The sequence below is a fragment of the Mytilus trossulus genome, chromosome 8, assembly GCF_036588685.1.
Source record: "Mytilus trossulus isolate FHL-02 chromosome 8, PNRI_Mtr1.1.1.hap1, whole genome shotgun sequence".
Classification (NCBI taxonomy): Eukaryota; Metazoa; Mollusca; class Bivalvia; order Mytilida; family Mytilidae; genus Mytilus; species Mytilus trossulus.
In genome coordinates, this window is record NC_086380.1 from 55,004,650 (window position 1) to 55,018,658 (window position 14,009).

At 32.3% G+C, this 14,009-nt stretch overlaps 1 protein-coding gene across 1 annotated transcript in view; it reads right to left on the reverse strand.

The window, feature by feature from the left end:
* Positions 1–11,831, reverse strand: part of LOC134727775 (uncharacterized) — a 71,490-nt gene extending 59,659 nt beyond the window's left edge. The window contains exons 1-3 of the mRNA XM_063592163.1: positions 11,655–11,831; positions 10,982–11,051; positions 7,380–7,712 (exon numbers count right to left, since the gene is read on the reverse strand). Of these exons, the coding sequence (XP_063448233.1) occupies positions 7,380–7,434 (55 nt within the window). The 5' untranslated portion in view covers positions 7,435–7,712; positions 10,982–11,051; positions 11,655–11,831. The remainder of the gene's footprint in view (positions 1–7,379; positions 7,713–10,981; positions 11,052–11,654) is intronic.
* Positions 11,832–14,009: the final 2,178 nt, after the last annotated feature.

A 14,009-nucleotide genomic window follows, 5' to 3' on the forward strand; every position in this document is an offset into this window, starting at 1 on the left:
GAGATATTCTTTCGCAAGCTTCCACACAATTTTTCGCTGCGTGTGCATAGATATTATCAATGATTTCTTACTTTTCTATTTATATCTAACAACAAAACATTTTCATATTATTAATTTGTGTTTTAAGAAAAATATTTTTATGAGTATCCATTGAAAAAATGAATTTTAAAACAGGCGATAAGTAATGTTATTTTGCACTCGATAATGTACGCGGATCTATAGTTTCTATTGATCGGTTGAAAACCCAAAACTAATTTGCCACATAGAAATTTAGGCGATAGCAATACATCTGAATGACCTCACGGTCATCTCGATGTAAAAAGATATTTTCATTAACATATTTATTCAAACGGCAAAAAGATTAAAAGAATAGAGTACCAATCGCCCCCTTTTTCCCTGCGTTACACATATTGTATATATCAATGGCCATTATAACTTAAACAAATTTGCTTGTTCTTTGATTTATTTTTATAAACATCGTCAATAGAAAAATGTAGACTTGAGAGCAAATGCAATGCAATTTCCGATATAATTGATATTTCATAGGGGCATAAATCTTTTAAAACATTTGATCGGCGCACTGACTATCGAAATTATACAGGACAATGCTGATATAAACCTTTAATATAAATGATATAAATTATTTAAAGATCTGGCAAAAATTGTGCACGCGAGAGCATAACAAATGCAATTTTAGAGAGGTGGATAGGGGTATCCTTCTCCAACCTCTCGCCCCTATCTCCCACCTCCCACTTTTATAATCTTTTTCTCTCCCACCTATTTTTTGTCTCCCACCTCCCGCCCCGCCCTCTCCAATTTCTCCCCCTCCCCCCCCCCCCCACCTCCCACCTGCCTCAAAAGCTGTTCACCCCCTCATTTTAGATTCATATTAATTTGCACTTTGGTCTTCTGGGATGTGTGTTTTTGGTGTTTTGAGTGCGACGTGATGTAAAAGTACAGCTGATCAAAAACGCACCTTTGCACAAAGTGGGGAGACAACACGACTCACAGACGATTAGCAAAAGTGCCTTTAGGGGGAATGGCATGTTGCTTACAAAGGCTTCGGGAATAGCCAGAGAGTATTCGTAGTGTTATAAGTACAAGTATGAAAGTGTTTGTGTAAATTTAAAGGGTTGTTATTTCTGTGTGTGCATACATTGAAATGTGGGATATACAATAAAGCAGCAACTGGCGAATTGACGACAAACAAAACCAAAAACATATAGATAACACGTGACTAATGTAGGATAGACGAGTATTGTTTTACTGCTAATTTGTAGTTGAAGTCAAGATTCATTGGTCCTTTCAATTGGAAATTTAATAAGAATATTTAGTATGGCAAGTATTAAATCAATCAAATTATAACATCACAAGTCATGTTCACAACAAATGTCAGATTATAAAAAAAAATCAGCAACATATTTTAGTCTCCCAGCACGTTAGTCTCTTAACTTCTTGTATTTCAGAAGAAAACGAAATCCATTCTGAAATAAGGAAATGTGGTATAGTTGCCAATGAGACAACTTTCCATCCTAATTTCCATCAAAGACCAAATGACGTAGACGTTAGCTTGATTACGCTGCTACATTTGAGATCTCCCAATAACCATTCCACTTTGAACTACTTATTCAAAAAGATATTTTGTCATCAAATAATTTATGAAATAGAAAACCATCATACATGTTAATATATATTTTGCTCCCTTGACAAAATGCTGGGAGCATATTGTTTTAACCGTGTCCGTTCGACAGTCCGTTCCGCTCTTTGTTTATATAGGGTTTATATGGCAGATTCTTATGACTACAGTTTTTAAATTTAAACTTTTAAATTATGTACCTGGTGTTAGTATATACATATATTAAAGATGAGCATCTTTTCAGATTTTTTTATGACAGGTTGCTGAATTTGGCATTTTGATAATATGTTGCGCCAAATTTTTGTTTACCTATATTGAGGGTGCATTTTTTCAATAATTTTCCACGAATTACAGAATGTCGAACTTTGTCTGTTTCAGTGAAATTTGGCATACAGTTTGTAAGGTTTATCAAACTAACTACGCACACAACCTACGCGTTTACATCATACAGAGTATATTTTATTTAGAATGTGTATTTTATCAGGATGTTGATTTTCTTTATAATTTTAACAACTAACAGAATGTTTAACCTTTTTTGATAGCTGCATCAAATGCTTCGTTTAGACACAACTATTTCAAATTGTATTGCATCGTCCTGTAAATGCATGAAATATTTGCCCATGGACGTTAAGCAACCGCCAATCAATCAATTCAAATTTTACTTCATTATGAAATTGAGAATGGAAATGGGGAATGTGTCAAAGAGACAACCACCCGACCAAATAAAAAAACAACAGCAGAAGGTCACCAACAGATCTTCAATGTAGCGAGAAATTCCCGCACCCGGAGGCGTCCTTCAGCTGGCCCCTAACAAATATATACTAGTTCAGTGATAATGAACGCCATACTAATTTCCAAATTGTACACAAGAAACTAAAATTAAAATAATACAAGACTAACAAAGGCCAGAGGCTCCTGACTTGGGACAGGCGCAAAAATGCGGCGGGGTTAAACATGTTTATGAGATCTCAACCCTCCCCCTATACCTCTAGCCAATGTATAAAAGTAAATGCATAACAATACGCACATTTAAAATTCAATTCAAGAGAAGTCCGAGTCTGATGTCAGAAGATGTAACCAAAGAAAATAAACAAAATGACAATAATACATAAATAACAACAGATTACTAGCAGTTAACTGACATGCCAGCTCCAGACTTCAGTTAAACTGATTGAAAGATTATGATTTCATCATATGAATATCAGGCACAATTCTTCCCGTTAGGGGTTTAGTATCATACCTTCATAACATATATGAGAAGAACATAACCCGTGTCATGCCAATAACTGGTTTTTGAATAAATGTGTTTAGTTCAGATGCAAAGACCCTATAAGTGAATCAATATTAACGCCAAAATAAGCAATCTTTAATGACCTGACAACAGTATCGTAACTATATCCCTTCTTGATAAGTCTATTTAAAGGTTTTGTTAGTTTATGAGGTGAATACTGACACTTTTGTGCTTTATAAAGAATATTTCCATAAAAAATTGGATGTGAAATACCTGAACGTATAAGAAGTCTGCCTGTTGAGCTATATTTACGAATGATGTCCTTATACCGATGATAAAATTTAGTAAATGTTTTGACTAGTTTGTGATATCGAAAACCCTGGTGTAATAATTTTTCAGTAATACATAAATTTCTCTCGTTAAAATCTAAAACATTGTTACGTACACGAGCGAATCGTACAAGTTGAGATATATAAACACCGTAAGATGGTGACAAGGGAACGTCACCATCTAAAAATGGATAATTAACAATAGGAAATGAAAAATCATCTCTTTTATCATAAATTTTAGTATTAAGCTTTCCGTTAGTGATATAGATATCAAGATCGAGGAAAGGGCAGTGGTCATTGTTAGTATTAGCTTTATTTAAAGTAAGTTCAACAGGATAAATTTCTTTAGTATATCTGACACTATATCAAAAACAGGAGTAGCGAACTTCCTTAATATCAAACTGAATAAAACTGTACATGTATGAATCTTTTTAATCTAAACTAAGCTGACATGATTATACAAAACGATGTTGAAAATGCTGGGCTGAATTATACATATAGCGACTTTTGAAGAGGATAAAAAATGTATAGTCAAAGTCATGGCAAAAACAAACTTGATAAAACAAAATCATCAGTCTACAAAACACAAAACGAAAAGTAAAGACTGAGCAACACACAACCCCGCTACAAAGTGAGGGCGATCTCAGGTGCTCCAGAAGGGTAAGCAGATCCTGCTCCACATGTGAAAACAGGTAACGTCTGTCATTCCTATTCATTTATATACCGTTTTCTATGGCTTTTTGTCCCTGATAAACAAACCCGGGTCCCATGTATCCCTATGAAAATCATAGAAGATACAGAAAATCTGACAGGACACACACAATTTGAAAGTTGTTAAATTAATCCTTATAGTGTTTGAACCTACTGACGATTTTTTACACCAAAGTATATTTTTTTTCTTTGTAAAGTGTGTTAGGTGTGGGTCATGAATTCCTACACATACTCCTTTTATTCTTTATGAAACTATTGCAACAGGGTTGCTTTTGGTTTCCAGAGAACAAAACCAGTAAGTAATTTAGATGTGGTGATGCCACTTGTCTAAAAACATATCAAATAAGTGGTAAAATCGTTAAAAAAAATCCAGATTTAATGACGCATACCATGCAGTCAAAGGTTTTAAATGGTAAAGAAGAATTACGGTTATGTCACATCATCGATTGATCAGGTATCACTCATTACCAGGGGTTGTAGTAATCACACAACTGTTACATCATCGATCGATCAGGTATCACTCATTACCAGGGGTTGTAGTAATCACATAACTGTTACATCATCGATCGATCAAGTATCACTCATTGCCAGGGGTTGTAGTAATCACACAACTGGAAACGTTTAACTGATACGTTGAACAGATTAAAGCAATGTCCTTTTCCATACCGACCCGGGTATAATTCCGAGACTCCCATATCAGCCCTGGTCGCTAACCGATGGCTCAGATGGGTCAAGAGATGACGTTATGGGCCATACGGAAAAGGGAATGGTCTAATCTATTGATCACCTATTATACAAATGCTTAAAAGAGTGAAGAAAAAAACATATTTTTTGGTCAGGGACAGACATTTTTTCCTCCGCAGACATTTTAATCGACGTTTACAAAATCAGCAGGAGTCGGTCTAAAAAAAAACCTTACGACTAAGATCAGTAGTCGGTTTCACAAAAGAACTCTCGACTAAGAAGTATACTGAATTGTTCATGACTTACGATCAATCTTAACCGTATGTTTTTTTTTGTTGTAAAACCGACTCCAGCTCCCTCGTCCGTCATTGATATAAACGCCACTGACGTCATTCATAACAGTGCACACTTATCGGTTGTTTGCCTGGGCAGAACAAATCGGTGATTTTCTCCGGACAAAATTATGACTAGAACAAATCTAAGTGTATTCCATATGCAAAACATAATGTTTGCGTTACAAATATGTGATAGTACATAAAATTGAATGCACTTGTTTTGTGAAAACTATAAACAATAGTTGTTTCTACAATATTTCATGACACGATCGTCCATCTTTTTTGTTAACGTCATTAGCCTATATGTTTTTAATATCTAATCTACTTTTCAAGAGTGATATTTTATCACGACAGATATTGTCATGGTAACCACTTATAATGTTGACCATGGAGACAATTTCCTATCTTGTCATATGTGCACTCTCTTGAATCTATAAGCGTATGATATATGCAATACATGGAGTTCAATACACAACTTGCATATTATGTAATTTCAGAAGGAAAATGTTATCTATGAATAAAATAATTTCAAGTAAACGCTGTGAACAAAAATGAAGTAGTGTCCTTTTCCTTAATCATTTTTTTGTCAAATGAATGCTTGAAATGGTTTGTTTCACGAAATAATACATATTTATTGATGCATGTCTTCAACAATGGTTTCAAGATACCGTTTCGTTTTACCACTGAGGTGCAATTTTAGATATTGAAGAGCCTTTTTGGTTATCGTTTTCTTTGGCCAAAAATCTCAACATGTTTTAATACAATCAAAATATAATTCGGCGCTAAATGTTAAAGTCATTTTGATACAACATTATTAATTGTACATGTGTTTGAAAATTCATCAAACGACATGAAAAATCAAAATAAACTATTATGTACAAGAAAGATAATATATATATAACTTTAGCTCAAATATAATTTAAGTATTTCTCATTAATATCTTTCCTATACATCTTTAGATAAATACTCATAAGTTTCCAATTTCTGTCAAACTTTAGGTTTTTGGTTATCGTCAGGCTTTTATAACGTGGACAACTGTTACAAATTACGTAAGGATTAGCATACTTTTTGAAATGGAATTTATTTATTCAGGTGATATTGGCACTATCTCTGTAATCTTAAAGTCAAGTATATCTTTAATATGAATTTGCATGTTCAAACACAAGAGTCACGCAATCGACACACGGTCTTCAAAATAGAGAGATGTATATGCTATAAACGTCAAGATCAAGAATGTCTTGAGCATTAACATGTAATATAAGGTTTGGCTCCTTCCTCCTCTTCTTATTCACATGTTACCACTCATCCTTTGTTAAACATGGTGCAATAAAATTTGTACCGTTGATGTTGTTAATTTAAAAGTTCGCGGATCCATTGCTGATTAAGCTTAGCGAACCAAAATAGGCTTCTGCGAGTTATATTTTCCGTTAGAACAATTTATCTATTTAACTTGGACTATTGCTGTCTTAAACGTTGCATAAAATACGTGAGGATTATAATGTATGCATAAGTTGGATCATGGAATGATTAGGAATATGAAAACAGATGAGGTTTTGCTTTTTAAATTTGAACTATTAATTAAAGAACAAAGACAACAATAATTGCTCACATCCACTTTTGAGCCTGGTTAATTACAAATATGGCATCTACACTATATCAATACAGGCCTTTAGAAAAATCAAACAATCAAAAAGCAGGTTGTGATTCCCCCATATTTGAAAATAGTTTACTTGGTACAACTACACATATAAATCGACCAGAGAAGTATCAAGTCAATCTTAGAATAAAATACGCTGGAAACCATATGACGAAAAGTTCATATAGTAGATTATAGATAAAGGCTTCTGGGAGTCAGAATCACTAGAAGGATGTGTTTTGCCAAGATATCAAATGAAAGCTTCTTTATTCAATTCAAAGTAATAAACAAAACGGTAATTTCCTTCTAAGGAACATTTCTATATAATTTAATTTTGGATGTAACACGTCTTCTGATTGGCTGAAAGTGTTTTGTCTATCAGCCCATAGACATAATTTTGTCATGTGACCGTGACGTCACCAACGTTTTTTTTCAAAATGTATTCCTTAAAAAAGGAACGTAGCGCTACGCTGATTATTCAGTGTGGACCACATTTTATTTGTTATTTCGTCATAGACAGAAAAAATCTTAAAGTAATTCCTAAATAACTTGGGTTAATTTCCTTTTATATATTCTTTAACAGAAAAAATAACAGTATTTTCCATAACAATTAGATGTAAACTTTGATCTCTCAAATGTTTACTGTTCATCACATGATCTGTTTAGGTTGTGTCATTGAAATCCAGTCAAAAATACGGAAAAGTTTACATTGAAGATACTGCTACGTTGTGTGTGCCCAAATATAAGAATATTACAAGTTAGTGTTGATGGCACACTCTAAATATTTTTCAACAAATGTTTAGCTGAAACTACTTACGAATCTCCTGTCCTTGGTAAGTAATGTGTTCGTCCCTATTTTCAGTACTCATCATTTTCCTGACAATCTCTTAAACACAACTATTGGATGGTTCAGATTCCTGTAAGACATCCTTGAACAAATGGAAGGTAGGATATGGTCGTTCAGTCAAGATATCTAGTAGAACCTTGTTACGTTCACGTTGTGTTGTTGGTTTGATAATTTCTTCTCTGTCCTCTATCATTAAAATACATCTGGAAATGAGGTTATCCAGAACCATCTTGTCAAGAACTGTGTTATCTAATAACTCATCATAGTAACGCGTAAGGTCGTGATGTTCATAATGTTTCTGATCTGAAATTATAACATCAATTCTGTGTAACAATAGACCAAATATGAACATTTTTGGCCAGATTATTTTTTTTCGATTACTTTTTTTTTTTAAGTTGAAATGGTCCAAACAAACAGTCAAATGAAAACAAAAATAATAAAAAAAATCTGAATAGTCTGGTTGCCATGGAAACCACGTGACATCATATGTATATATTAGTATAGCAAGGAGAAATGGCTAACATTGTATTTTATGGTGAAAATGGATACAGCTTATCATTTTTTGTTATTTTCATGGGTATAAGAGAAGATTTTAATCATCTAAACTGCTAACTGACATTTTTTTCGAATAAAAACAGTTATTTGGTATATAAGCTGGTCCACTTAACACAAAAATTGGCCTGATTTTTGCCGTTTTTTGTTATTTTTTTAATCTGATTTTACTGAAAACGCAGAAATCCTCACATAAAAAACTATAAAATATAAAATTATGGATGTTTTATCAACCAAATGGTGCAACAAAAATCTTAGGTAATTGTTGCAGAAAGTTGCCAATAGAGGAATATTAGTCATTGTAATTTACCCTGAAACTCCCACTTTTTTAGGTCCTATTTGTAAATAAATATTTCATATGAATATTTTCATGATAAAATAGTCCTTTCTTATGAAAACAACTATTTTTAGATGTATTGAGAGTAATTATAGCATATTACATACGCCAGCAATTAAAAATCTCATACTCAAACTAATCTGGATGTAATTTTGAAAAATGAGTTATTTCCCCTTTTTGATAATCTTCGTTCAAGAGAGAGAGAGAAAAAACTGTATTCCACAGATAGTGACATACTAATAATATATATGTTGTCTGTCCATTTTTAAAACAATCGCCGGACATAATTTGTGACATTTATTACACTAAAATATCAAGAGCTATTTGACCTGAAATTTTTAGATGTATTGGACAACCGGTTGTTGGGTTGCTGCCTCTGAATTGGTAATTTTTAGGATTTTTTTTCGTTTTTGGTTATTATCTTGAATATTATTATAGATAGAGATAAACTGTAAACAGCAATAAAATTCAGCAAAGTAAGATCTACAAATAAGTCAGGATGACTGAATCGTCATTTGACTCCTAAAGGAGTTATATCCCTTTATAGTCATATTTTAATTTTTTTGTAAATTTTTGTAATCTTCTACAAAAATCTTCTCCTCTGAAACTACTGGGCTAAATTAAATCAATCTTAGCCACAATCAGTATTAGGGTATCTAGTTTAAACATGTCTATAGTGATCCATAAATGTGATGAACCTAGTAATGCACCCATTTTGTTTATCTCCGTATATAAAGAAAATAATTTGAAGTATCAATACCAAAATTCTTTGATTTTAGTGCCTCTCTATTTCAAATTTTTTTGTGTAAACAAAAATTTAAAAAAAATATGTCACTATGCCCCCCCTCTTTTTAAGGTTTGCATTCAGATTTTTTATTGTCAACCATACGTCAGTCATTTGAACAAACATATTCAACAAACACCAACCTCAATATAACATGTTAGTTGGTTTCTATAGTTGAAATGTCTGGTATGATTGCAAACATATGAAAAATTGGCCTTCATGAACAGTTTATACCCCAAATATGACCCAATTTGAATAATCATTTATTTATTTTAAATATGTTTGCCCAGAGATATTTTTTCATTAATGATTAGATAAATACCTCATCTTTAAGTGTAGTGAGTCATGTTTTGGCTATATTTCTGCCAAAAATATGTTTTAGGGACCAAATTTGGTCGAATTTTACACTTTTTGCTTCAGATCCACAGTACCTAAAATAGCTATTAGCTCTGATATTATATACTGTGTTTCACCGTATATGATTTACTTTGATGAATATATTTTTATAAAGTATAATCAATTGTTCATTTAATGATAAACTATGTAAAGCTATCTGCCATAATAAATGAGCTGTTCATAATTGAAATTTGATCATTTTGAGGTAAATTTTTCCCTGGTTGCTAAGGAAATTTATGTTCCTCAGCAACCGACAAGAAGGACTGGGATGATAAAGATTAAAAACTTATTTTTATGAATAATGCAACTAACTTTGATGTTAGAGGTAGTTTTTATATAACATTATTTTTTTTATGTGGCCAGCTGTTGGTTGATGCATACAGAGAATTGATGATAAAATCTGATGTAAGACAACGAAGGAATAACTAGCATGCTGATTGGTTTATATGTATTTTTTCCAGTGTGCCTGAAATATTTTCCTCAAACTATTGTTTGAATAGGTAATTGAAAGTTCATTTCGACTTTTTTATTGTTTCCCCTTGTCGTAAAGGAAACGGATTCTCTTATTGTCATATTAAACATAATAAGAAGATGTGGTATGCATGAGACAACTCTCAATTCACGTCAAAATGTGTAAAAATTATACAACTATAGTTCAAGGTACGGTCTTCAACACATAGACTTGACTAACACCGAACAACAAGTTGTGAAGGGCCCCATAACCACAAGTACTAAATCATTCAAACGGAAAACCCTACGGTTTTATATATATAAATAACGAAAATCAAGAAACACCTAAGACCTCTTTACAAACACCAACTACTGACAACGGTTCCTAATTTAGAATAGGGGCGAACAAATGCAGCGGATTTAATGAAAAAAATAGTGTACCATTATAACATAGAAATACATACGATAAAATATCAGTTGAAATGGCGTTCAAAGCAAAAACATAAACATACGAATTATATTTAAATAAAGTAATGTTGATGTTAGAGATTTTTATTTTACAAAATACATACCTTTGATGTTAATAGTAAAGAAGCAAAAATGTATCGGCATACTACGTAAAGCCTCAAACGATACTTATTGTCAACGATATAGTTCATTTAAATGTCTTAGTCAACTTACAATAACTCTCCATACCGGGAGGGACAAATAGAGAATATATATATATATATATATGTATATCTCACAGTCCACAAAGACAGTTTCCACAAATAAACACCCTGAAGATCACAACCGTGATGTATCCAATTTGTATTCTTCATTTTTTGTAAGGAAAAGAACAACATACGACTGACTCCTCACTCTGCTTTGATAAACTACCAAGAAAATTGACTGCTGACCTTATGATATACTGACAGAACAACAAAGCAGATATATGTTTGTTTACAATAGAAGAAAACAGTTTTCGTTGAATTTCTACGTAAATTCAAATGAGTTGTATCGGATCGTTTAAGATTCAAACATGTAACACAAATACAGAATTGTATAAAATACCTTTGACTTCACTGTGTGTTTTATATTGCGTTGTGTAAGGTTGCTGAAGCAACTCCTTCTTTTCTGATTTCTAAAAGAAAAATGTTTGTTTTAATTACTTTCAATTATAACACTGTATGAAACTTCTTCATCAGCCTAAAATGAACAGGAGTATATGTACAACATGTCAAGATAATATCCTTGCAAAGCAAGATGCTACGTATTCATATAGGTTGAAATAAAAAAAAAAGACCAAACTTAAAATAGTAAATGTGGGTAATCCTGCTTGATAAGTCCCTGTCTTTTTGTCCAAAATAAACAAATAGCCAAACAAAAGTCATATATTCGTAAGTTGAATGCATTTATACCGATCACGTCAAAAGTCATACGACCAAAACAAAGGCAATACTAAGGATTTAAATAAGGGTAAATTGTAAAGAAAATGAAGAGGTACACGACTTAAGATTACCTTAGCTGTATTTGGCAAAACCTTTAGGAATTTGTGGACCTCATTACCCTTAAACCTCGTAATTTATTTGGCCTTTTATTCATGTTTTGATTCGAGCATCACTGATTAGTCTTTTATAGACGAAACGCAACTTTTCGTTTTGCTTACTACATAAATGACACTTTTTTAATTAGATATATTTTAAACACATATTCTATCATTTTCTCAATTATCTAATAGTCTTACATCGCTTGTAAGCTGATCTTTGTCTTTTGTAGGGTTCCCTTGTGTAGATTTTTGTAACTTTTGTACCATAGGAGTCTTATCAGGCCGTGACCATCTTGCAGCTTGAAGATTCAAGCTTTTTGGAGCTGGAGGCATTCGAGAGTCTCGGTCTGTCGTTATGTAGCTAGGTACACTCGAATCCTTTCCTGAAATTGTTAAAAACATATCAAATTAAAACTAAAGCATTGATCAGTTAAAAGTTATACATGTTTTGACTTTTTTTCAGAAATCAAAAGTTCTAACATATCAAAGGAAAGGAAAACAAATATCATATTTCTGTTTTGGTAGATGCATTCCCTTATGTACAAAATTGTTGATAAAACCTGATGTATATCTTCAAAAACAAATAAATAAGTCAACACGAAAAACATAAAAAAGGCAATAAAGACAAGCACATTAGCAAAAATACAAACCCGCTTAAACACATATACAAGTAAACATGAACAGATGCATAAGTTATGTACCACGCCAACAGGACCAACAATTGACTAAACAGTAACGGTTACTTATTGTCTAAAACAAATAAACGAACACTATAACACATACTTACGATTATTTAACCAAGTCAGTACCAAGATTCAATACGTCAAGATCTATATGTGTTATGTTTGTAGTTGATACTGAATATGAAAATGGTCAAGAAGTTCTTTCTATCTTGCGATGAAGTTGTTTTTAAATTCTATCGAAACGTTCTTACACACAACCCAGTTTTATTAACATACTTGTAACGCGTTTTAAATATTTCAAAAGAAGGATTTTTTTTATCCTAATTGCAATAAAATCAACGATTCATATATCATTATGTTCATGGTATTGTGACGTTTTTGACAGATAGCAGTGCCTTGATTTTTATTGATATTGTCTACATAGTTTTTTTTTTTATATTTCTGCCAACCGTACTTTGTATTATTTTATTAAAGCAGTAAATGTGTGTATTCTATTTCATTATTACCTATATATTGTTTAATCGTTTTAATATTGTATGTTCCAGAACGATAGAAAACGTCTGTTTTCTTACCGGCAGCTTTTGATTAATTGTACGTTACTTTCACTTTCTCTGTTTCCGGAAGTCACGTGTATTTTTATAAATATAGTGACCCTAGAAATCGTATAATATGTAGACTGTCCTGAACATGTTGTAGTTATAGTTTTGTATGTTTTTCAAATTAGGAACACATGTTAGAGTATTTTATGTAAAGTTTATTTAGAAGAGAGCTTTATTTCGATTATTGTAATAAGTTCTTATGAACTATTTTTGCACCGACGTTGCGCACCTTTTCGTAGTTATTGGGCTGTATCGACGTCATTTGATCAGACGTTAAGTGCAAAGATATGTACCTTATAAGGAAGTCTCCTTATTAGGTCATTGATTTCACCCCATATTTGGAATATTTCTCACGCGAAATAACAACACTAGCGTAAGATTTATAGTATTTTACGTCAGTTCCAGCTTGTCCCTGCCGCCGGCTAGCAGCTTTATTTACTTTCACATAAATTTCAAGGTACAGTTATCTTTCTAAAGCAGAAGTTTTAATATCTTTTAAGTTCCAGAATATTGCAATATTTATGCAATATAATTATTTATGCAGTTCATTTAATTGTTCCAGTTTCCAGTTTTTAACGGAGGCAGAAATTTAGTAGTTTTAAAGAGAATAAAGTTTGATAATGAATTTTAACTTTAAATAGGAGAAAGGTGCGTAAAGTCGGCAATAGTGTCCGTTTGTTTTAAATAGTCAGGGTTGTTGTTAAGGGGTTAGGAACATTGTGACTTATTTATTTGCGTAGTATTTTACTTGTATTTACATAGAGAGTTGCTGATAGTATCTGTGTTTGTTGAATGCTGGTTTTGGTGTAGCTGTTTTAAAGAATTCTCTGTTTGTCTAATCTATACGAAATATTGTTAATTATTGATCGCTGTTTTAAGAGATTTATATCTGTCCATTCTTGTTCCTGTTGTTATTAATATTATGTCTGGTGAATAAAACTTGTTATACATTTGAAGCGACTTTGTGTTTACATTCAGAACATCAAACTGATCTGATACTTAATTACAATACATATAAAAATACCATCGTTTTACACACACACAAAAAAAGGAGACCGTTTGCCGACCTAGAAACTATATTTGTGTGATATGCAGTATGCAGTAGCGGTAGCAGTAGTAATTCTAAGCTTTCATATTTCCTGTTTATTTCTTTTGGTTTGTTGTTGGTGTCTGTCTGGTCTGTTGGTTGGTTTGGTTTGGTTGGTTAGAAAGGTTCTCTCACCGGTTAGCGAAAACGTTACAGTATTAAAAATGATGAGTTAAGTATTTAC